Source organism: Cygnus olor, chromosome 1 (assembly GCF_009769625.2).
Source record: "Cygnus olor isolate bCygOlo1 chromosome 1, bCygOlo1.pri.v2, whole genome shotgun sequence".
NCBI classification, from domain to species: domain Eukaryota; kingdom Metazoa; phylum Chordata; class Aves; order Anseriformes; family Anatidae; genus Cygnus; species Cygnus olor.
Window position 1 is genome coordinate 122,835,109 of NC_049169.1, and position 26,097 is coordinate 122,861,205.

At 32.6% G+C, this 26,097-nt stretch overlaps 1 protein-coding gene across 3 annotated transcripts in view; it reads right to left on the minus strand.

Moving 5' to 3' along the window:
- Positions 1 to 26,097, minus strand: part of IL1RAPL1 (interleukin 1 receptor accessory protein like 1) — a 786,863-nt gene that overhangs the window by 259,599 nt on the left and 501,167 nt on the right. For all 3 annotated transcript variants that reach the window (XM_040531287.1, XM_040531296.1, XM_040531305.1), the window contains 2 exons: positions 24,256 to 24,442; positions 22,019 to 22,172 (listed from right to left, as the gene is read on the minus strand). In XM_040531287.1, coding sequence (XP_040387221.1) covers positions 22,019 to 22,172; positions 24,256 to 24,442 — 341 coding nt within the window. The remainder of the gene's footprint in view (positions 1 to 22,018; positions 22,173 to 24,255; positions 24,443 to 26,097) is intronic.

Sequence of the window (26,097 nt, forward strand, 5' to 3'; positions counted from 1 at the left end):
ACTGGAACAGATTGCCCAGAGAAGCTGTGGATGCCCCATCCCTGGAAGTGTTCAAGATCAGTTTGGATGCGGCCCTGGGCAACCTGATCTAGTGGATGGCATCTCTGCCAATGGCAAGGGAATTGGAAGTGGATGATCTTTAACACCCTGTCCAACCAAAGGCATTCTATGATCCTATGATTCTAAGATGCAGTGTTGGAGAACTGGAGTAATAGTGTCTGTTTCATGCCCTTCTTAAAGTCATCATCGGTATGACAAAGCATAAGGAGAGAGAGTTCCAGTGAAGGATTTCAGACATTCAGTCATCAGCCTAAGGGAGAGGTGCTGCAGATTGGACATAATCAATGTGAGTGAGTTAAATAAGACAGTTGGAAAAAAAAAAAAAGAAAAAAAAAAAAAAAAGGAGGGTGTATCTGTGAAGAAAAAACATGCAAGAGAAGAACAGATGATGAATTTGGAAGTTTTTCCTCTATTTTAGGCATAATTCCTATGAGTTAGGAATTTTGCTGTGAAACACATCTATAACATTATAGAAAATTACTCTATTGCAGTAACAAGTATTTCACATGGCAAATTCAAGAATTCTACTTCGGAATTTACATAGTGTTTCAGGATGACATGGACCCAGTTAAAAAAATGCCAGAGCAGTCTGGGTGGATTTCAGCTCTGCAGTTTTATGGCTATCTGGGGGCTGTTGCTAGTATTTTTCAAGCTATCATACCAATTACAGACCCCCACTATAGACTGCATGTCCTCTGTAAGAAGGACATGCAACAGAATTATGTTACTCTGTATAAACAAGACCACCTTTTCTGCAGCCAGTTATAAGGGAGCACCAAAAAATGTTCAAAACTTCCATCTAAAAATGCCAATATAAATCCTGTTTTTAAGCAGGTATTACAGTGGATACACATAAATATAATGTTGCTGCTGCATCATCTATTGGACTCACTGTTACATTCTCTGAAAATCACATTCAATACGATATTTTCAGACACCTGTTATTTCACCTTACTCATGACAAGGTAAGCAATAGTATAAACTGTTATCATAATGATAAAATAACTAATAGGAAAAAAGTATTTAAAATATGTTTAAATAGCACTAACAGAAATACTCTAAATCATTGCACTTCTACTTAAAACAAGTTAATAATTACATTTGTTTAATTAAAGAGAGTAGAGAAGCTGTAATATTGGAACTTAACAATATGAAATAAGTTGTACAATGAACAAAATAGTATTATCCCTCAAATCCCATTTTCTTGTCTTTCATAAAAGTGAATGCCTTTAAACCCCAAACTACTTCTGCTCTTCCATATAAATATATATACATATATATATATATGTATTTTTTCAGGAATTGTAACCACTTTTATAATATTCAAATCCTTCCTAAGCTCCTAAGTCCTAAGAATGTACTCTTTGCTCAGTACTTTGTAGTTTCATCAGATCTTCCTGCTACACATCTAAACAATATTAAAAACAAAACAAAACAAAAAAGAAATATTCTTTATATTTCTTTAATACTGAGCCAGATACTTAAGAAATCTTAGTTATCTTAAATGAGAAATTATACATGCATACATACATACATACTTTGGAAATTCAGACTATATGTATTTAATTGGATGTAACTGCAGGCCGCTGCCTATTAATGGGCACAATAAGGTTTAAAAAAAATATTCATAGAAACATGTTAGAGATGTTGTGGGGGAAGCCAATAAATACATTGGAGTCTTTGCTACTGTGTGTAGCAAATATACTACAAACATGTATCCCTATTATCATTACAATCAATCTAAATTTACACTTTGGTTCTGATTTAACTCAAAGAAAAGAGTAGATTGCAACAAAAAAAAAGGAATATAAGAAAGATGAATATACAATGCACAAATATAGGTCATTAAAAGTGGTTGTAGTTTTATAAAAGCTCACATAAAGATTATTAGTATTCTTTCTTCCTTAAAAAATGATCTAGGAGACCTTTCATGCTTACTCTGTTGTCTCTACTGAAAATATTAGTATATCCCCATGTGCTGCACATGTTCTGGTTGAACTAAAAAAAATCCAGAAATCAGTGACATCTCAAATTGATGCCCACTATTGTTAGCAGAATTTATAATAACAGGGACTTCTACACAATTGGATCATAGATTTTTTTTTTTTCCCCAAATACGTTTAAGCTATGCCAGAAGATAGATAAAAATATCAGTCAGCTCCAAAGTCAACCAACAAATAAAACATATTTACATCAATAAAAAATGTTTTATAATAAAAAAATTATTTTGCTCATATATAATTTTATTTCTAATAAAAGTGTAACAGAGGATGGAGTTTGTAATGGACATAAATGCTTTATGAAGGAACATGGCAATTGTAGTGTGGATATCTGTATAAACAACATAAATACTGTTGTTTTGTTTTGTTTTTTTCTTGCACCTAAACCTTATCTAAAAATCACAATTAGTGCCCTGCTAGAGATACTGTGTTTTGAAGTATAATATAAGGTACTGGTTTCAGTTTGAGTTCAAATAAGGTAGTAATTTCAGTGCTTACATGGGGGCAACCACCCACCAGTCACACCAGTGAGGTTCTGTTTGCTAGACTATGGCCTTACTATCTAAAATTGATTTTTCTTCCATAAAATATTAGTTCCAACATATTAATGTATGCTATATGCTTATCTGACAGTACCTTTCAATTCATTCTCTTTTACAACATGCCCTCTGTCACTCTTTGTTGTTGTTGCTTGCTTGTTTTTTCTTTTTCCTTTTTAACAATGAATTAGAAACTGTTACAGACAGACAAAAGATGCATTGTCTTCAGAGAATAGGAGTGTAATTCTAAGGCTATTTTGTTGCACAGCCTCTTTCCATTTTTTTTTTATCATTTCTTTTCTTCTATGTTTATAAAACGTATGTTGTTTTTTATTTATTGCAAAACAAATTTATAAAGAGTACCACCTTTTCAATGAAATGGACAGTGCTACTCCACTTTGATTCTCATTCAGGTGAACACAGTTCTAATCTAATTGCTGTATACTTGTACGAAAATTTATTTAGGTCATTTATTTAGAGAAAAGTGATCTAAATTATCTATTTGTCTATTTATTTAATTATTTATTTGCTGGTTGGTGATTCTAAACAAGACAACAACACTGAAATGAAGGGAATGACTAGAAACACTGTATTGAGAGTTACTACTTTAAATCATTAACAATGGAAAATAGTTGCTAAGAGCTCAAAATACCATGACTGACACAAGAGATGATCAGCAAAGATATAGTCTTTTCAATTTTCATCAAAATTACGGCAAAATTTTTGTCCTAAAATGTATGTTTCAGGACTGAACCACATATTATTATTTTTGCTTCCTTGTATCTCTGAAGTATCTATTAATCTTTTGTCCATCTTTCACTTAATAAGGTATCAATAGTTCCTTCATAGATGAGAATCAGAGAGGAAAGGATGATCTGAAGAAAAGTCAAAATTTACAGACCTAGATTAAGACAACTTAGTCCTCTTCTAAGGGTCATCTTTTGCTTGTCCCAAAGCAGCACTAAGAGCAGACAGTATTTTTTTAATGCTAAGTATTGACCACAGGAAAGCTACCCACAATTGACCAACCTTTTCACTATCACATGAGGGGAAAGAAATGTAGTTCTAGAAATGGTCTGGTGATCTGTAAGGAGCTAATGAATGTTTTTCATCAAGGAGGAGGATGATCAAGGAAGGAGCTTTAGCCTCATTAAGTACTCAGGCAATACCTATATGGTAAATGAAGTTGTAACCAACATGTATGCCTGCAGTTATTAAGCTAAAACAGAATGCTGATTCAGAATGTCTTATTTTTCTCAACTATTTGGCTTAACTTTAAAAAAAGGTATGGCTATAAATCATTCAAGGTGAATGCTACATTAAGGGGATATCCACATGCTGTTTGGAACATAATAAACTTATGAATCTAGCTGGATTCACAGAGTCTGAAGTGATAAGCTTGAGAATTTTCTTCACCTCAGAATGTGATCATAAAAATGTGTAACTGGAAAAACAAGCAACAAAGAAGAGTTGCATGTCTGTATTTGCAATAGAGAAATTGGTAAAACTTTTGGAAAATTTTTCTGCACTTTACTCTGTAAAGTTAATGTTTAGTCCCAGCACTGTTACATCTAATCTGTCTTCATGAAAGACTTCAGTTGACTAGAAAAATCTAAATTAGCTAGAAACAATATGCTTTTACCTGCCAGTACCATTCCTTAAGGTTTACTTGTTGCATCAACAGTGTCAGGCTTTACAGTCGTAGGCAATTGAATGTTGTGCTGTTTCCTCTGTCAGTTTGACACGATGCCTAGTCTAAAAGCACTGGCATCTTTAGGCAGAGAAAGAATTACCAAGTAGTTTCTGCTGCAAAACACTTCCTGCAGCTCACCTTGAAGGAGCAGGGCTGTGTGCAGCCTGAAAGCCCACAGGGAGAGAGATTGGGAGCAGCATGGGAATATTTCTGACCTTTCTGGAAAGTTCTGATGTCTGTCTCAGATCTCATAGCAAAGCTCAGCATTTTGGTTTGCAGTAGCATTGATGAGATAGGAGCAGTCGAAATGCAATGCACCTGTGAATTTTAAGGCAATTGCTTTAGATTTGGGCAGAACACTAGCAGCAGAGTACAAGTGTTCTGTCTTCCCTTCACTTTTTGGGATAGGCAGGGCAGGGCATCACTAATGGTTATCCTGTTAGTTGTTTGTTTGTTTGTTTGTTTGAAGTAAAAATACCTTTCTGAATGCTAATATTTATTTCTGCCCTATGAACTAGGATTTGAAAAATATATATATATCTAAAAATTGAGTAAACGAATGAAGTTTAGAAAAATCAATACCATTAAAAATATTGTTTTATCCAAGGTGGTTTTATAACAATTGTCTACAACTAAATTTTAATCCTCCAAAATCATTTTGCGAAGTAACACCTCATGGAGCCTCCAGAGAACGCCAAGTGAACTCTAGGATCCTGACTACAGCAATGATGAGTTTCAAAAACAAATAATGAGTGATCATCTCTTCAGGCTATTTATAAGAATGTATGAAGTAGTAGCTAATAGCAGCTTCTGAACTGTGGGGCTGCAAAAATACAGCTGGGCTGAAGGAATCTCTCACAGTGACATAAGGAAATCTTACAACAATTTTCTTCCTTTCTGGAAGATTAAGACTTTGAACTAGACAACATATTAACAATCGTCTTAGTTGGACATTCAAAAGTTATTTTTCCATTTCTAAAAGAGACACACACTAATGAAGAAAGTTTAGAAACAGGACACAGCCGTTTTAATTTTAAGTTATTCATTCTGAGTAGCGAACGGTCACAAAACTATGAACCAAAAGTACCTTATTTACCTACAAAACAGAGCAGCTCCTTCTAATAGTGAGGCTGATATCTCAGCCTCCAAAGCTATTCAATTCTCATCTTCTCTGTTATCTTAACAGTGCGAATGCCAATTACTACTGGTTGCAATGGCATTTTTTTGTGATGTAGATATTTCTCAAGAATCAGAATGAGACAAGTCACTTAATTTATAAACAGAAATCTAGTGTTTTTGTTACTTTCCTTCTGTATTTGCCACAGATAATTGGGAAGTGAAAAGTCCTTTCTCCTGGTAACGAAAGGCTTCATTCTTTTTCTAAGTTTTGAGTGACTGAATTCATCAGCAGTGAAAAACTAAAAAAGAAATAAAAAAAAAATCCCAAACTTTAAACTGCCTAGACTAATCTAGAAATCTCCTACCTTCTACTGCTCTTATAATGCAGTACACAGTGGCTGTTTAGAACACGTTTTGTCTTGTTGGTAACAAAAGCCTATTTGCCAAGGATGACAAACAAATGGGGGTGACACTTCACCAACCTGAGCAGTGTCACAGAAGTTGTTCTGCAATGGAACCACTGTGCAAGTAACTGTGTAATGTCACTCAGATAATAATAATAATAATAAAAATTAGTAATGCAACTTGACCAGTGTGATCTTTCATGAAACACATCCTAATAATTAATCACCAGAAGTATTACTAAGAGTTTGTGAGCCTCATTTGCTGCAGTATTTTCCTTCTATAACATTTGAGTTCTTCCTGAATTCCTCTCTTTCACATGGTTTAAGTTCTCAATTATAATATATTGTCATTTACTTTTGTGTTCATATGTTCATATTTCATTGACCATTAAGAATTGGCTCACAAATTTGAAAAAAAAAAAAAAACAAAACACATCTAAATAATAAAAAAATTTAGTTATTTTTTCCTGCTGTGTCAGACAGAAATAAATCTCATACAAAGAAAACAAAACATTAGCAAGAAATATTAAAAAGCCCTGTTTATTATGCAAGTGTTCACTTTCTTACAGGTGATATATTTAAAAAAAAAAAAAAAAGATTAAAAGAATTCCAAGAGCCTGTCTGCTCAGGTTGAGCTGCTGTTGAGCTGCTTCAGCCTCACATTTACAAGTCTTGAAGCTTGCAAACTAACCCTTATAACAATGCCTGGCTGGAGTACCAGACATGCAGAATCAAGTTGCAAAGGCCAGTCGAGGTTAATTTAAAACAATGTTATGTGTGGATGCGAAAATACCACTTTGTTTTTACTAGACAAGATCAAAAATGTTTCATATTTTGCCTTGCCAAACTGTTGGGCTTTTTACCTGTGTGGGAGGGAGAAGATGGAGAAGGCATTTCAGTCTGACAGGTTCTTTAGCTCTTTAAAGCCACATTGAACATGAATTTTATCTCTGAAAAAAACACCTATCCTGATATTATTTATATATTTACATTTCAATATTATTTAACTTTTGTATATAACATATGCAGGCATTTCTTAAATGTCTGTATAGGTAGCCAACGTAACTTTAGGGAGGGGAGAAAAATAGGTTAATATATTTTACAGTATTCTTTTGCTATAATGACATTTCTAGATTAAAAGCAACTAAGCAAATAAAAATTGTGCAGTACATTATACAGCAAGAATTACAAAGGCAATTTGGAGACTCTCTACTTCCTATGTTGCTTAGAAGGGGGACTATGACTACAAAGCTTTATAAAATGGGGAGAAGCTGCATAATGCAGTTGAAATACTTTGTGATGGCAAGTAAAGGCAAAGCTGACACATAAAGTCACATCTCTTCAATGGATTTCATATGAATTCTATAATGCTAGTGAAAACTACAATTGGGGGAAAATCATTATTTATTGAATAAGCAAATGATTCCTACCTCTGTTTCTTATCTGATGTTTTCAGTGTATCAATCCATACAAACCTTGGGTAGTAAACTTATACAGAAGCATCATTTCAATGAGATTCAGGTAGGGTATATTTTCACTAGCTGAATGTACAAATGCATAGTGTAAAAAAAAATGAACTAAAATCTGCATCACCTCTGAACTTCTCCCAGAATCTAACTACCCATAATTCCAACTGAGAAAAGCTTATAAAATGTCTGTTATAGAGCCTGCTGGTAATATAAACAAAAAATTAAAAACCTTACATAACCACAACCTTTTTGGAACAGAAATTAACATCAAAGTTTACTGCGATATCTCTGATTATCATAACGATATATCAATATACAAGCTTAAAAAGCAAAATCCATTTAATAGTTTAAAGAAAGTTGAACTGGAGGGGTCTTCACTGTAGCTGCACCAGTATTTTACTCTTCTTAAGTGCTGATATCTATTCACACAAATTTGCCCTCTTGGTTTTCTCTCTCTTTGCTACTCCTTTTATAAATCAGTTATACAAAGTAAAAAGAAATCTAAGCATTTTCATTTAACTCATATTACTTTCTTTAATTAAATGTCAACGTTTATATAACTTCTAAAGAACTCCATTGTAACATGGCCTGTTTGCTGAGTGCTACAGTAGACTTTAGAAACTGCAGTTCCAGTAGCCATTCATGATACTAGACACAACTGTATTCACTGAAATACATTCCTGCCTTTTGACCAGCTCACCATGGTCATTGGTGTCAATATCATCATATGAAAAATGGTACAGATTCTCACAGAAGGGAAAAGCACAACCAAATTTACAGTGGTTCTTCCTCAGGAAAAAATAAATAAAAATTATAAAAAAAAGAGCAAAACAAACAAAAAACAAACACATTCTCTACACATTTTTCTCCTCTCTACTAGCAGAAGATTCTTATTCCTTCTATCTTCCCATACTTCAAGATGTATCATTAAAGTCTTCCTGAGCTTCTGTTCCATGGTGGAAGAAAAGATAAGTTTTTCTTAAAGAAATAGTCTTTATTCTTGTGCTGCTGCCTAGGTTTCAATTCACAGCAACACTTTTCCTTGCCCCCAGCAAAACTAGCATCTTATTTAGGATAAAAAGTGTGTGCATTACTATAGGAATGAAAAAATGTCACTTATTTCATAAAGGAGTTTTCTAATATTAGATCACTTAGCAAGATTCTCAAATTAGCTTTTTACTGTTAAAAGCTTCTTTTCCTCCCAGGGCAGAAAATCCCATATATGTCAAAGACCTGTTACATAAAATTTGCTTAAGGTTAACTACAACTAAATCCCATAAAAAATATGTATTCCACACAAACACCCCTACCTCCGTTTCCCCCCAGTCAAACACGCAGACAACTTATTCTTCTCTTCTCCTACTCTTCTTCCTCTTTATCTTCCTCCTCTTCCCCTTCCTCCTACTTCTCTTTCCTTCCCTTCCTTTCTCTCCTGCACCCAGATAAAAATGTTGACGCCAATTTTGAAGAAGGAAAAGGGGATTTGTTTGAAATGGGAATGTTTTCTATTGACTGTTAATCAGGGAGCTCCATTCACCTTTATGGAATGTGTGTGCATATGTGTTTAAAGACAAACACTTGAATATTTGTAAGTGTCTACTAAAATCTCAGAAACAATTATTACTGAAATACTGACTTAAAATTTTATAACTTCAAGGCTGCATACACTTTGAATTAAGACTGAACAAACTTACCCTGTTCAGAAACATATCCTCACAGTTTGTGTGTTGTCATAAGACTTGACACATGACAAGGATTTCAGTTTTCTTAACTGACAAAGGGTCTTTTATTCCCCTTCTACTCACCTGAATGTTCTATTTTTAATTAAAAGTTTAGCATGTAAAACTAACTTAAAGGGCATTTGACTATGTCTTATCCTTGAATATGTAAAAAGTAATCAAACGTTCAGTAGCTTAGATGAATGCACTTATTAACTTATTTCAAGTATTTTAACATAATAGAATATAAATACAATTTATCTTTTTCTTTTTTTTTTCCAAAAAAGTCTATTTTTTTTTCATGACCCTATATGGACTAAAATAAAATACAAAGATACAAATAGTGACAATGTAAACCCCCTTTGGTGTATTGATTCTATGGCAGACCTATTCCAGCTTCTGTTTTAGTGACAGAAATTTCAGAATACAATTATTTTTCTATCCTAACGTATCAGTAATGCTGAAAGTTGTCTAACAGAATAAATACTCTTTTGAATTGTCTGTTGAATTAGCAATCCATATTCTTACAATTGCACAGCATTTCAGTTAATTTAACTAAATGCTATCAACTGCCATAGCAAATAAGAATTAAAACCCCTTCCACTTTAGTTCTTGAGCCAGGACTACATTTCCTACTCTATTCTTTCCCTTTATACTTCAATAATGTACAAGATTAGGAACTATAAGGACCTTCTACACATGTAGCTATTCACTGTGTAACAATTTACTTATTAAAAATGTCTCCTTTCTGCTCACAAAATCCTTTTAAAATCCCAGGACTAGATTCATCACTTTTGTATTGACTTGGTATAGTCTTTTTAATCAAGTTAATGCAAGTTTTCTGTCCTTTGATACTATGAAGCACTCAGTTTAATAAGGGAACTGGGTTGGCTCACATTATTTATTTATTTATTTATTTTAGAAGAATTACTGTACCATATAATCAAAAACTGAAATAATATTTTCAAATCTGAAAGCCTTTTAATTTGGTCTATAAGGCTTAAAAGCGTAATTTATATCATTTGATTTGTTTTATCTTTGCTGAATTAATTTTCCACAATTGCTGTTTTAAAAAGACAGGTCAGGGGAAAAAAAAAAAAAAAAGTAAAAAAGCCAAACTGACAATTAAAAGAAGGTACCATGTCTCCTATGAAATTATTAAGTAATAATGGGATCCCCAATTTGTTTGTAAAGATAATATTTTCTTCCAACTTGCATAAACTGCAGTATAAAGTAAGAAATTTTCAGTGGTTTACGCTTCCTGTCCACCCCATGGCAGGTGTATATACCTGTTTATCTTCCTGAGTGGAGTTTGTAAATCATCATTTGTTCAGCTTTATGTGCATTTCAAATCTATTTTGACAGATCATGAGGGTGTTCATGAACCACATAGACAAGAAGGCACCTAGAGCAGAACAGTACAGAATTAAACTTTTGAATATAAGATGTAATCTGCCAACTAACATTTATAATATATTACTATAAGGCAGTACAGAGCACACGCAAACATGTTGTGAAATGTCCTTGACTTCAGAAGCCAGAACAGCTCTTCCAAATATTTTTTTCCTTCAATCTTTTGAGCTTGTCTTTGTCAGAATAGTAGCTGCATGGTTCTATATCCTTTCAAGTGTACAATTTCTTATTTGTGTACAAGAGTAAGGAAAAACAAATGCTTTTCTTGTTATGATCACATAATTTCCAGTAAAGGTGACATTATCCACATTTTACAAGTGTCTATCCTTCTCTGATCTCTGTTCCTGCCTTCCCATTCATCCTAAGAAACTGTCATTCTGTAAATGTTACCAAAAAGCAAAGTCTAGATATTGTCAGCTCTAAAAAATGACAAACTGTTCACCTAATCTTGTTTTTCTTTTTCTTGAAGGTGTCGGAGTAGCTCCTCACAAAACTGAATTTGCTCATAAAAATCCAGAGTAAAAAAAAAAAAAAAAAAAAAAAAAAAGAGAGAGAGAAAAAAATGCATATCAAAATGCATATGCAATCCACACAAAAGAATGAGCCTATTTCTATTTAAATTAGCTTATCAAAATGCATTTTTTGCTCTTTGACAAGTTATACCTGAGTGACTTTTTGAATTCTGAATGCTAGCTCAAAAATTCTGAAAAACTAATGGAATTTCTTTGAAGGAACAAAAAATCTGAAAATCAAAACAGGGTTTCAGCAAGGCTTTGCTGCTTCATGGAGGGGTTCTGTACCTGGTGTGTAAGGACTCCCTTCAGCACTGCAGTAGTAGGGGTTGGTGTGGCCTGGGAGCTTCCCACTGCCACCACACATGAAGAACATCACTGAAGAGATGCTCAGAACCAAAGTGCATTGCTAGCCTGTGCTTTCAAAAGGCAGGCTTTGCAAAGTGAGAGAGGTCATTTAAATCCCCAGTGGGAGAGGTGTATGTTAGGAGAGTGGGAGAGGTGTATGTTAGGAGAGGTCCTGTATGGGATGCTCCAGGGCAGCTGGTGCATGGACTGCAGCGCAGAGCACAGGGTTGAGGAGGAAGCAGGAGATGAGTGCCTCTCATGATTTGCCTGGATGAGACCAGGAGCTGGAGGCTCCTGGCAGAACTCTGCACCAACAAAATGAAAGCCTTATCTCTCCTCAGGTTCTTCATCCACCAAGGCATCAATGTCAATTGATATCAACAGTAAAAAATGCCCTGTCAGAAGACACTGGTAAGCAGTGAATAAATATAGTAATTTAAAATAAATGTACCATTTCTACACTGAAACATTGTAACCCACCTACTTACTAATAAAACATTTATTCTGTTTACTGCAGCTCCCAAACAAAAACTTTTGTTTTCAATTATTAATTACTTGATATTTAATTTGAGTTCTATTCAGAATAGTGAAATATAAAAGGAAAGTTTTGGTGGTCTTGTAACCACAAGCATCACTTTCAAATAAAACACAGAATAGAAAAGGGTACACTCTATGTGAACACCTATGAAGCACAGGTTATCCTAGTGGCCAAAATGAATCAAAACAATAATATTCAAAAAATAAACAAACAAACAAAAACCTATACTTTTTTTTTTTTTTTCCACAGTGCATCTAGCTTAAAGAGATTCATGCTGTGGTTCCATCCTAAGAAAACCTAAATACCATGAAAAACGATAATAGTAATGCTGTTGTAGACATGATGGCTTAGACGAAACAAGGTAGAAGCAATATATTTTATTAGACCAGATGGTATGTTAAGCCCCTGAGATCTGAAGACAGCCTTCTATAACTGAAAGCTCTTTTTCAGCTGTACACCTCAGTCTAAAAACAGATGAAACTTCTACTGCAGATTTGTTCTTTTTGTCTGCTTCAAAAATCTGACATTAATTTTTGGACTTGTTTTATAACAACAAAATACAGTGCATAGCCAGCTTGCCATTTCCAAAGATTATAAACATAACTGTAAAACTGTGAAAAGTAGGATTCAGTTTATTCAGATTTTTATATTATAAATCTATAATGATATATAGACTCATTTTAATGACTTAGGAACCCTTGTTACCCAAAGCTCTTTTGATAGTCAAGAGACAGAAGTAGGAATTTACATAACAATTCATTTGATGTTTTACACATTGGCATTAGGAGGAGACGAGTCATGCTATGCAATTGCTGTAAAGAGCTACCAGCTCATACAGAGATGGCCATAAATACTAAATTTAAGCAAGAGGAATCTTACTTCTAAAGGAAAACACTCAACAGATCATACACTCATCATTAATAAACCTCTCACTACTTGAGTAAAATTATGCTGTAGGACTGCTGAGTCCATAAAGGGTTTATTAAGGGCTGAGAATGTTTCTTGTCATCTGCTGTGTCTGGAGAAATAGCATCATCTTGTTTAACATGGAAAGGATGCAGTGAGGAGAGACAATGTTTTAGGGAGGAAACTCACAGGCATCTTTCCATTCTATTTCTCCCCTCTCTACACTGTGTAAAGAATATGGATGAAATCCACTGGTCTATATCACTCTTTAGTCTTGTTTCTATGAAGTTATAGCTCGTATTTTTAAATTACTGTAGTTCTGGATGTGAATATAACACTCCAAGGTGAAAAGAAAAACTGTGTTAAGGAAATGAAAAAATGTCATTGCTGGTTCCAATTTCTTTCTCATATTCAAACAATTACCATGTGTTATCAGCTTCTCCCAGAAAAAAATAAGCTGGTGAAATTGTTTTTGTATATTAAGCTCTCAGAGAGATAAGTGAAACATCAAAAGTTAAATTATGATATCATTTTGATTTATCCATTCCCATTCCTTCTCATGTATCTTTCATTTTTAAACTTTTTCAGATAAAGTTTCCTAGAATATATATATATTTGTCTTTAGAGCTTTAAGGATATTTTAGCACTTTTTCTAGTAAGCCAATAGGTGTTTTATCCATGCTGGATAAGAATGGGATCAATCAGTTTGCCACTGGGTAAATCTGGAAGATACGAAATGATAATGTTTATTTTAGAGTCTATATACTAAGAGTCTGATAACATTTAAACAATAAACCTAAACAAGATATCCAATGTGCCAAAAAGTACCAGTGAAGCTCTTATTAATTCTACCATTACTTTTATTATTTTTATATTTATTATTTTAAAGTTTGTTCTCTATCTTAAAGCTAAATATTCATTTAGTGTAATTATGTACAGACTTTTTGAGGAGGTGTATAAATTTTAAGGACAGAGGCAACTCTAGGTCTATATGCTATCAGATTTCAACATATTGTACACTAGTTTATTAAAATACCATCCTAGAAGACTCCACTGTTCACATAAATTACCTAAAATGTTCAAATAAAAACTAGGAAAGTGATAAATGCTAGGTTAGGAAAATATTGTTGGATTTAACATACTCTAGGGGAATGTAAAACTAAAATGAGATCTTCTGATTCTATAGCAATAAGGTGAAATATCAACACTGAATGTCATTTAACTGCTTTTTAAAAGGTTGCTTAACAAGCATCTTGAGTGCCTTAAGAACGGATTTATTTTATTTTTATAACATCTTAATGAACTAAGGGTTTATAAGTCTTTTGCGTCTTTAGTAGTCACTGACAGTTACTGTTTTGTTACATTTTTGTCTATAGCTTCCTTCTCTTTGTAGAACGAAGCTCATCTTAACAACTTCATCACACTAAACTGAAACATTGGGAAGTGATACCATGGTAACCACACCTACTTAAAATGCTTATATTTCAATATTCTGGTATGACTCAAGAAGAAAGGGAAACTGGCTCACACAAACTTCCATCGCACCAAGGAATGGCATTTCCCTAAATTATTCTCAACTGATGTAAATCCAATTTTGTTTGGAGTTATTATGTTTGTTTTGAATCTTACACAAAGTGTATTTATTTACACATAAATAATAATAATAAATCTGCAAAAAAAATAGAATATAAAATATAAAAAATCATCAAGTTCTTAATAATGGAACAACAAATAGAAGTAAGCAAAAATGGCATAGTTTTAGCAAAAGTATGCACAGAAGTACACTACACTTATTACAAAGTGGATAATTTAAATGTAATTTTTCATTTTCTTCAGGGAATAGAAGATTTCTTCTACTGATAAGCACATGCTAAGAACTCCCACTTTCACTGACACCATGTTGTCAATAGGGAGTAAAGGACTCTAAGACAACAGAAGTCGTGACTGCACTATCAATTACATGGTTTTGTAGCATCTGCCTAAGTAAATATTACAAAGCTTATATATTTGTTCCATTAATTAACACTGTATGAGATAAGAAGATACATCGAGAGTCATAATACATAGCAAACAAGGATGATTAAAATGAGGTTGTAAAGACTGAAACATACTTTAATGTACTAAACACAAAACTTTCTAATATATCTAAAGGATTTTATAAGTAATGGTCTGCTTTTATATTACCCGTACAAAAAGACACAAGAGGCTGATAACTTCTCCTTTCTGACGATGCACTACCAGATAGAGAGGAAAATGGGTAATGGAAATGGAAATTATTATTATTATTATTAAGCTGAAAAATGTAACAACATAGAAGGAAATAATATTATAGAATGTATGCTATGCAAGAATTATTTTTGCTCGAAGCTTTGTTCATTGCTGTCTTCATATAAGTTTTTGAGTAACTCACTAAACCCATTTACAATGAATATGTTAAATTAACATTTATAGATAAGGTTTTATTCAAATATTCTGATTGTTCTTACTTAAATGCACATAGGTGATTAATTTAGAACCTTGTTTTCAGCCACACAAAATGTGATTGCACTATAAAAGAAGATCACTCATTTCTAACTAAAAACAAAACAACAACAAATACACCTAACCCACTCTTCAGACATGAATTTATTAAACCTACAGAATTTTATGTATTACAAAAATGCTAGGTTAGTATTTTGAACATACTGCTTTCCTAATGAGTCTATTGTTTGCTTTAGATTTTATTAGTCTTTGCAGAGAATAATACTGGTAAATAGACTTTCTCTCTGAATATATTCTGGAGTTGAATTAAATTCATGATGAACAAAAGGAATGAACATAAGCTCTGATAATTATTAGAATCAGCTGAAGCAAGGAGGGGCTTGGTGCATCCAAAATGGTTCATCCCTGTCATTAGCTGCAGAAATTCAGCAGAGTCTGTTCTGAAGCTCTAAAAGCTTAGAAAACAACCCCCTTTTCTTTAATGTCCTTCATACTTAGCACCAGCTAAAAATAAAGAAGTGAATGCCTATTCCAACATCTCTGTCTCTGAAAGTATTGAAGGAGAAAGAGCAACAGAACTGGAAAGAATCAATGCCAACATTCTGGGGAAAAAAAAAAAAAAAGAAGAGTTCCCATTTTATCATAACAAATTAAAATACAGATCACTTTAAGCAGGCTAAAACTTACAATATCTCCCCTTTTTTCACAATATAGTTTGGATGGCCATGCATTCTCATAACCCAAATGTTATGAGTTGTGAGGCTAGATATATAATTTAATTATAATTATTTCTTAATAATGGTTATTTTCATGATGGACTTTTCAGGAATAAAAATACATGTTTATTGTCATTTAAGATTTTCTACTAATGAAGCTTAATTCTTTCAGAAAGCAAACAAGATAAAGGTTGTTACAGAAAGATTTTTAAACCAAACAGGTTAATTTCAAATAATAAAAAAGATTGTATCAACTTGGATTTAATTTAGTATTATTATAGCTTGATTATGAACATACTCAAACCTCTAAATCTAAAATTCTGCTCATTCCTGCTTATTCTAGAAGGAGATGTTTTCAAGGAGGCAAATCAATGAGCAAAGACACTAAAAGGTATCTCTGAGGAAAGGCTTCAGGAATAAGAACCTACTGATTAGCTCTGATTCCATCTGCAAGGTGTAAGAACTCACTTTTAACAAAACGGAAAAAAAAAAATATATATATATATATAACCAAATAGTCATGAAGGAATTGGATAATTAAGGCTGACAGGGTGTGTTTGCTTTATGTTGTTCATCAAGAACAACTGTGTGAAATTGCAGTGGGGACACGTGCTCTCTCTTTCACCCAGACTGGAATTCATTTGATCTGATTGATACCCTACAGAAACTGAAAGAGTTTGTCCTTGCAAATGTTTTGGTAGTGTAAGTAACAGAAAGAATATTATTAAACCTAGCATTTAATGAAAGTAAATTGCTGCTGGAAAATATTTTTGACCTATGTTTGCAGTATGACTAAACTAATACTAATACTGACACTATTCTGCAAAAATGTAATCCTGCCCCTTAATTAAGAATGCAGGTATGCTTTAATTAAAATTCAACATATAAAAGAAAGAATTGATAATGCTGGCCAGTCTGCAGGTATAAATGTCTACAAATGTTTTAGTACATTTAAGGACTTTTTAAAGTATGTAATTACATAACCACTATCCAAGAACCATTAATTACAGTTTGTGTGAATATTGAATTTAGTTACCAACTAAATATCACTAGAATAATCTGCAAATCAGATATTTTCTGTCAGATGGCAGCACAGTAAGAAAATTGATTCAAAATATTTAGATGATATATTTTCAATGTGAAATACAGATTTTCCAAACAATATGAAAATCAAAGAAAAAAAAGATTTATCTTAATAAAAGACTGAAAGATGCATCCATATTATAAGAAAAAAACATATTTTGGAATGGAATTTAAATATATACTTGGTAAGGAACGGGTATGTAACATTTGAAGATTTTGTATGTGATTTACAAATGTTCGTACAATGCTTTAGCTGTTAACAAGTTTTGTTTTGTTTTTCTTTTTAATCAATCTAAAAAGTGAGCACAAAATATGGTTGTTACTTTAAAGGTGTACCAAAAATGAGATTCAATGCATATAACTTAAACTAAGAAACATAATTTGTTTTCTCTTTCTATAAAAGGAGGGAAAATCTTCACTTTCCATGGCTTAGTGATTTTCAGTTGTTAGAGTTAGATGAGATGGATATAATCTATAAAGTAAAGTTAGCCTTTTTCAAAATGTGTGAATTTCCTTCCTTCCTTCTTCCCCCAGTTTTAATTCTGAATCAGAATATGAGCTGTTCAATATTACACTATATACAGAGGTATATAATGTGTGAAACATTAACATAGCAAGCATATGCAACACCATATTGAATGTTATGTGCCTATATAATTATATCCATAGTTTAATAGTCTGCAGTAGCAGCAACAATTTCTGTATAGAAGACACCAGGACTGCCAAAGTGCTGGAAAATGAAGGTGATCTTGAAGTCAGCTGTCTTCACAATGTCATCCAAAGAGAAAGAGAGATGAGGAAGGAAGGCTGCTGACATGTCCCACTGATGTCATAGCTGGCTCACCCTGTGCGTGCATTAAATCATCCAGGAGCTGCCCTTAATTTACCATATCACAGTTCCTTATACATATGGCCCTGTTCTTTCACCAAATTCTTGTGAAGATTTTCTAACTTCTACCCTAATTCTTATGTGTAATAACACAAAGACAACTTTTTTAAGTTCTCTTATAAGTTTTATAAATTTATAAGAAAACTTTTTCTATCCTTTTTGATATTGTCTGAATACATTCTATCTTCTCTTCATCAGTGAGATTTATATTATTGTTCCTTTTTTATTAAGATATCAACCCACGCCTGTCTTAAAAATCACCAGGATGTCAAGGTTAGTCTGAATATCTGTGTACCTTCAACATATTTACGGGGTACATTCCACATATATTTGTATGGCACCTCAGTATTAAGTCTGCCGTTGTATTTTAAGGTAGATCTATGGTGACTATGAATTTAAACTCTGAGATTCAAACTTGTTTGTATTTGAAATTAAGAACAGATATTATTTACATAAAGTAGTACAAGAAGTCTGTGAGAGAAAGATTGAGCATCATTCCTATCCCACAAAAGGAGGAAAGAAAGACTAAACAGGTTTTTGTTTATTTGATTGATTGATTGAAGTTATATAACATCTAAATTATCATCTGCAAAAAAGACTGTTTGCAACAAAAAATTTTGAGACATTTGTCCAAATAACTTCCTGAGTCCAAACTTAGTTTGTTATCTGCAGGAAAGTTTTCAGTATAAATGGTTCATAGGTAAGATATCCACTGAAATAATATTTTTCAAAATCATCATTTTAACCTTTTTTTTTTTTTTTTATTCCAATTTGAATTTTGGAGACCAAAGAAAGATGAAAAATTTAGGTGTTTGGAGAATATGCCTATGATTGTGTAACTGTAGCCTCCCAATATTCTGTTTCTCCTTGCCTCTTCTGAGTAAAAGGAAGGATAAAATATGCTGCTTTAATTCAGTTCTACACTCCACTGAACATACTTAATCTTGTTATGTCACCAACCAGATACCTATTATTTCTTAGCAAAACAGTAAACCATTTGATTTCGTACTAGGCGACAGTAACAATGCACAAAGGTGGATCTTCAGTTACTGTAGAAAAATGCAAATGTTTACATATATAAAATATCTGGCTCATGGTTTTCTTGCATCAAAAGTGTTTTTAGTTTGTTCATTTGTTTCTGTTTCTAGAGGAAAGATGATATACTCTTGGAAAGAAATGTAGAAAGTCTAAGTTCCAATCTTAAACACATGTGGAAACATAGCACATAGGAAAACAAACAAACAAACAAAAAAGTATTTTTTAATGATGGCTGTGTGATGTTGGTGGCAGGGAAAACCCTGATAAGGTAATGCTAATGAATACAGACTTATTTTTCATGAGTCCCATTTTGATAAACACATCACAAGCTCCATTATGTTAAGGATTTTTGAAAGCATGAGACAAATTGGTAATTCTCAAAACTACTTGCTTACTCATACTTTTGTATTTCTTTTATTTTAACTCACTAATATGTTTGGCAGAGAAATTTCAAATGTCTCTGAAATATTTTCTCACTTTTTGTGGATCTGATCCTTAATGATTAAATTTGTTCTTAGCAATAGTTCACACAAATGTCATCATTTACCAATACTGCCTGGAGGCATGTTAGAAACTGTTGGAAGAATATATAGTTTCTTAGTTTTAATTAATTATATTTTCATTAATACAATAAAGAAGTCAACCAGCAATTTAATTTTCTGCCATTAATTTGACATTTGCAACATTTATTTCTCATTTTCTGAATTAAAGCTTAATTTCTTTGTCAAAACAAGCAATCTGTCCCCTCCACCCCCACCCACAACCTATTTATTCTATATACTCCTAAATGTATTTCCAGGACAAAACAATTTGTTTTTCAGCACAAAGTATAAGGCTGGCTTGTAAAGCTCAAATCTCTTCCTATAAAGCATTGATAAAAAGTCTTATCAAGATGTCACTAGTTTTAGTACAAAATTAGTAGTACTATGGGGAGATCTGTTTGCTCTGATTAGTCCCAGAATAATATAAAGATGGTTTGAAGAACTACAGTACTATCCAAGCAGTTTATTGCTTTGGAGGTTGTTTTTACATCTGCCAGTGTTTGCAGAGGTGGAAGTTATGTAATTCCCTCCTTATGCATTCATTCATTTTTAACACATGGAAATCAACCAAGCCTCTTTCTGTCTCTGTCTAGTTAAACACTGAACTACCAACACCACAAGTGATGAATTACATTTTTGAAACCTTTGCTACAAATAGCAACATGCATCTGGTTGCAACCCTTTTTTTCTTTCTCTGCTGAGTCTACTTGAAATACTATTTCAGAGTGGAGCACCACCCACAGAGAGAGGAGGGATCACCTGAGGAATGAGCGAACTCTCTTTGAGTCTATACATCATATATTGCAAACAGTAATTGACAACCTCCTGGTATAAATCAAATTATTGAGGACTGTATCTCTGCCTTATATGCATGAGAATCAGTCAGGATATGTTTATTGGGAGCTTAATCATTAGACAATAATTGCCTGTCTGTACCGACTAAACAAATCAATTCCAAACAAAAGAAAAAATATGAAGATATCCTTGATATTGAATTTAAATAAATATAATTGATTGCCTGAATTCTCTCAAAACAACATAAACAGTATCATTTCCACACTGAAGAAAGAAGAAAATCACAAACCATAGAAACCATTTTCTTCTGCTAGAAGAAAATTAAAAACAATAATTCATTTTAATTTCTGATAATGCGGAGTAAATGGGATACATCAAAGTAGAAAGCAAACTTTTCACCGTAAAAGGAAACAGTTCAAGTCAATCTAATGCACAACATGTGTGGTTTCTAATTGTCATCATGCAAAATATCTATATATTAGATAGTAAAAAGAAACAAACAAAAAAGCCCACAAAACTCCTTCTCTAAGATTTGCTTATCGTTTTATTTGATATTTTGAGAGAGCTTACATACAAGAGCTTATATACACAAACATTGGTGTGAACCACGCAAATCTAGTTCACCTTAGTTTTCCCAGGGAAATACTGCTTCTGCCTTCTTTTTCTGTATATTCAATATATTGTTGAACTGCACTGTGTTACATAGATTGTGTTGTATTCCCGCCTTCCAGTGTCATCCTATAATTCTAGAGGTTAATCCTCTGCCTTAGGTAAACATACAGCTATATTCTTTAAAAGCTTGTTAAACAGATGTTAGAGGTCTGGTCAAGAACTGAAAAGCTAATGGACTGTTCTTCATACTGTTCTTCAGCTGTGAACCTTATATTACAACATATATTTTGTTTTCATCTATGAGGAATTTTATGTATTGATAGGGTAGCTTTAAATGCAGATTATATTAAATTCATCTTCAATTGCTAGTTGCTAAATTATATTTTATGTATGTTATGTAATTACTCTGTGGAACTTGATACTTTAAAATATCTTTAAAGCCCCAAATAAATGGATAAAAAAAAAAATAATTAGACTAATGGAAAATAGGTTAATTGGTTATGACTGCACACAACAATTGAGGTCAAGAAGTTCTTGAAAAATTAAATTACAGAAAAGGCAACAGAGAATAACAGAGAAAGAATGCTACCATCCTTCATTTATGCACTGTTTGAACACTAACCCTTACATATATATATTACCTTGTTGCACAGATCTTTCCAGGCTATTGTTTTACAGTTACAGCTCATCTCATGTCCCAAGGCAATCAGACCTACTGCTATTGGGTTGTAGTTATAGCTATTCTCATGTCCCAAGACATTTAACAACAACAACAAACAAAAATTAAACACAATTTTCTTTTTTTAATTTTTTTTTTTTTTCAGAATTCATGCTTGCTGAAATTATATGTTCCTTGACCACATTTCCCATTCAAAAACATGACCTATCCAGAAGCTTTTGCAGTAGACCAAAACTCAGACTTAATCAAAATATTACACATACTATTGTGAAGCATTCAGGACAACCGTGATGTATTGATCATTCATGCCTAGACACAGCAAGGTTTTGTGCAAGAATGGTTTATGTAGATAACTACATAATGACTCGAATATTCACAACTCAAATCACATAATCACGGAATGGTTGTTTAATCACAAAATTATTTTTTCCTACATATAATAGATAATAAGAGCCTATGATTACCTGTAACTGTTAATTCCGTAGTTCTTCTGACAACAAAGATTCCATATTTTACCTCACAAGTGTAATTTCCAATGTCATCCTCTCTAACTTCACGAATGACAAGAGTGTCCTTTTTAAACACAATACTTGATCTCCATGTCTTTGACTTGCATTCCTGTTTAAAGATAACATAACACTTCAGTGACTATATTCTTACACTTAAATTGAACCACAGCTGACAATGCTACTCAAAGCCAAGAAGGCTAGACAAGAGCTAAGGACAGTTTTGAACTTTAGGTACATTAAAAATCTCAAAATCCAGTTCAGTTAAGTGTTGATTAAAAAGAAAAAAAAGACCATAGAATTTTATAAACTGATATAATATTTGCTATCTGTTAAGAAAAAAAAAAAAAAAAAAAAAAAAAAGAACCTGATTTCTTTGGTGTTTTTTGTTTGTTTGTTTTTTGGTTTGGTTTGGTTTGGTTTTGACATTTGTTGAGGGATTTCTACTTCATTTAATTACTTGTCATTACACTCATGTCTTTGATAACATGACTGTTATATTACAAGTAGATAGAGGTTGCATGGGATAATTTATTTATTTTAAACAAAATTGCAATTAAAAAAGTAGGGAAACAGGAGAAGATGGGAATAAGGAGAAATGATGTTAGATAACTTTTTCTGTGCATATCTTAGAATCAAAGTTCTCTGAACTCAGTAATAAGTAAGTTACATAACTGAAAAAAAAAAAAAAAAAGATTCAGAATTTCAAATATTTCAAAATATTGTCATTTGTGCATTAATAGAGGCACTTTCTGCATGCAAGTTTTTTTTACTCCTTGGAATGATTATTATAGTAACTTTGATGATATTTGAAATAACTTTGTTGTTTTTTGTTTGTTTGTTTGTTTGTTTGTTTTCCCCTAGGTCTTTGCATGTCTGAGCAGTATATTTGTAAGTTATTAGAAAAAAGGGTTGATGTTTTTCATAAGACATTATCTTTTAATGTACTGTCACGAAGTATTTTACTTGATTTTCCTAGCATAATCATTGTCTATGCATTATGGGCTTGGTTTTTAATGTTAAAATATTAGAGGTTGTTTGAACTTGTTCAGACAACTGCTGTCAATCACTCCTTAAAAGCTAATATTTTGAGATGTTTTTTAGTAGCCAGACATAGTTTTAAATTTGATAAATCTTCTGGTATGTATTTTATACACACAAAATAAGAGATGAATATAAGCAAATAATTACCTCTCATCTTAGATATGTTAAGTGAGTTACTTCAGCCAGAATCCTTCTAGACCATATATTATTATATTATTTTATATTTTTTTAGATACCATAATCTGGTGTATTATATTAAAATTTATAAGTTATCAGGTAAATTACTGGACTTAAAAAAAAATAATTAGAATGTATACCAGCACATAGTTATACTAGGATGTTCCTCTATACACAGATATTTGTACAATACTCAGAATCTAATTTTCAGATTTATTGAACTGTTTGGGGGGTTAAAATTGTACGTACTATATTACTGAGGTATTAAGTACTTCCTGCAAATGGTAAGAAACCCAGAAATCAAGCTGCTGTTCAGAGAGGTTCTTATAAGATGCCCACAGGCAGCACTATTTCCTGGTATTTGACCCTTAAGTAAAGATACAGTAATCACTATACAGTATTGAAATAAAACTATTGATAAAAACTATGAAATTACCTATAGTTGCAAGTAAAACCAAAATATATCAAGACCAACTTTTTAGAAGGGATTTGTTGTTATTGTTGTTGTTGAATTTTATGCTGCAAAATTAAGCCATTCATTCAGATAATTGTATGCGTAGTTATTCTAGTCATATTTTTCCAAGTAGTTGTTATGTCTGAGTTTCCAGAGACACAATCTTCAGTCTGATATGGCACAAGCAGTTGGTATACATGCAGCTCTCATGGCTTTATCTTAACATATTAAATCAACCTGGACTGGTAACACTTTTCTTTTTTAGCTCATTTGTTAGCAGAAAGCTGTTATTTGTGATATCCATAAATGGATATTAAGAAAACACCAGCTCTAAAATTTACCACAGGAAGTAATTGAATTGCTCTCAGTCAGTTAGTTCTTTCTTTTCTATCCTCAAATCTGTTGTCTGTTTTTAACAGATTATAATCCAATCCAAGCTTCATATCATATTCTGATCGTGAAAAAAATCAGAACATTGCATAATAGCTTGTTGAAGGTGAAAACTTACTGGGTTGCTTACCTTATACCATAGAATCTCTGGCTCCCTAAATGGAAATAAAAAATCCTCTACTTCAGGGCATGAGATTTCCTTGCTTTTGCTAAGTTCAGCTTTTTCAAAATATTTCATCTTTGAATTGTAGCAGAGTCCAGTGTCATTTTCACCCACCGTCAGAGAAATGGACACTTTCATACAGTAAGTTGAGTTTCTGTAATGCAATAAAAATAGAAACAAAAGTCTAAAATGAAAAAAAAAAGGTCAATGTACATGTTATATTTTAAGTAATAATTTTCATCCCAAGCAAGAGATAGAAAATCAAACATTTTATTTGTATGTATTCTGCAGTGGTTCATGATAATTTTACTGCTTTCTCAGCCACTAACTACAATATTTAGAATGTGTTAGCCTTATTCTGTTACTGAAGGATTCTCTCTCCATTTTATCAAATTCCTTCTAACTTTACTGTCCTTACTGTATATTTGAGGACAAAATGCACAATAAAATCTACAAGTATTTACCAGTGATTCTAGATAACCAACCTGCTGACAGAAACCATTACAAGAGTTTCCAAGGGTGAACAGATTGTGCCATAGACACCACAGCATGAGATGCCTGCTCATCAGACTTGAACATGCTTTGAAGTGGAAGTGGTAACTTTTTTGCAGCTTTTAATTAAAATGAGTCTTATGAACCTTCCAGTTACAGAATAAAAGGTGTTTTAAGCTTACAGACTGCTGACTTCTTTAACCTTAGCCTCTGTTCCCCATACTCCCAGGCCGAAACATTACTTCTGCATTACCTACAACCTTCATTAGTTTGGGCTCTTTTCTGAAACTTATAACTTCCTCTGCTTCTGATATGCCAGACAGCTGGAGACTAGGTAACATTGTCTTGATTCCCACATTTCACTATCCACTATAATTAGTGTCATAGACAAAAGTACTTGGAAGGATTTTTTTTTTTTTTTGTCATTTTAGATTCCAGGTGGGCTGCAAGTGCATGTGTAAAGTTGAACACTCTCTAGGAACCCACTGTGACAATACAAGATTTCTCTCCTACTGTTTTGTAAATGCGTTTGACCCCTGATCTGCTGAAAGAGGATCCTGCAGAGAACACTGAGAAAACATTCCTTTTCTTATTTCCATTCTCAGACTCTATGAGCTGATTGCTGATTTAGAACAGTCTTGTTTGCATCAAAAATGGCAAGATGTCAAAGATGGCTAAATTTTCTCACTGTCTTTAGATTTCTTAATATCTGTTTCTTAATATCCTGTTTCTTAATGTCTGTTTCTTTTCAAGACGAAGTGACAGAAATGCTTAAGAACAGAGAATAAGTAAATTCATTTAAACAAACAAACAAAAAAAACTTCTACAGTCCAATTTTATAGAGAAAACATAAACATAAAAAGAAAGATAGAAAGATAGAAGTAACTAACAAATTGGAGAATATTATTAGAAATATAAATTCTGGAACTGAATGACCCTTAACTATCTAACTAATTCATAGACATATAAGGAAAACAGTCACAAAATTACTTCCTTATAATGAAGCTATAAGTTACTGTCCCATTCAAGAAACCATCTCTATAAATCAAATAAAGTTTAAGCTTTATGCGAAATAAAAAATGCATCCATTGATTATGGATCACTTTTGCTGCTTTTAACCTGCTCATGATTCAGTCTCCAGTCTTACCTGTCCATGAAATTCAAAATCATTTGACATTTCAATGAACACATGTTCAGTACTAAACATTATATTATTCCTCCACAAAGCTACTCCAAGGAGTACTTATCTGTGGCTTGAGAACATCATAGAAAATCACCTAAGTAATTTTTTTTCTTTCCCAAATTGGTAATATTCTC